At 34.3% G+C, this 667-nt stretch overlaps 1 protein-coding gene across 1 annotated transcript; it reads right to left on the bottom strand.

Annotated features, from left to right (window-relative positions):
• Positions 1 to 208: 208 nt before the first annotated feature.
• Positions 209 to 341, bottom strand: LOC106512629 (anterior gradient protein 2 homolog; the record flags this gene model as incomplete). Its single annotated transcript, XM_014001209.1, is given in 1 exon segment — positions 209 to 341. A coding segment is annotated over 1 exon segment (50 nt), but the record flags the coding sequence as incomplete, so codon positions are not given.
• Between the last annotated feature and the right edge of the window lie 326 nt (positions 342 to 667).

Here is a 667-nt window from a genome sequence, read left to right as displayed (position 1 = left end):
GTATATAATTATAACTAATAACTGTATCATATACTTCATGCAAACAAAAGTTTAATAGCTTTTAGTTATTGAAAAAGTCAGGATTTTTTATTTTTCATTTTTTTCAAAAAAAACACCAAAATGACGTCTTTATTTGCGGACATCAAAACGATAAAGTTTTCATCAACGAGACTTTGGAGCAGAAAGAAAAACAAAGATGAAGAAGAAATCAGGACATTTTCCAGTGCTTAGTTTTTATTGTGTAAATGATGTGTATGAAAAAGTTTGTTGATGAAAAACTCCTCCTGGGGTTCACAGTTCTGACTTCAGGAGCTTCCTGGCCCTCTGCATGTTGCTGATCACTGCAGGACAAACAAGCAACGTTCAGCAGGAGAAACAGCATTTTATCTTCAAACTCAAACTGCACTCCAACAACAGATGAGAGGTGAGAAAGTTGCTTCACGTTTACTCAGCTCAGACCACTGAAAAGTGTTGACATTACTTAAGTAAATCCAACCATCTGGTTTTTGAGTGTAAATCTGAGACGTTAACGTTCAAACAAGCAGAGCTGAGGTGAAAATGAACAAAACTGTGGATAAAATGAACAAAACTGTGGATAAAATGAACAAAACTGTGGATAAAATGAACAAAACTGTGGATAAAATGAACAAAACTGTGGATAAAATGA

This window comes from Austrofundulus limnaeus, unplaced genomic scaffold, assembly GCF_001266775.1.
Source record: "Austrofundulus limnaeus strain Quisiro unplaced genomic scaffold, Austrofundulus_limnaeus-1.0 Scaffold9383, whole genome shotgun sequence".
NCBI classification, from domain to species: domain Eukaryota; kingdom Metazoa; phylum Chordata; class Actinopteri; order Cyprinodontiformes; family Rivulidae; genus Austrofundulus; species Austrofundulus limnaeus.
This window is presented reverse-complemented; position numbering and strand designations above follow the sequence as displayed.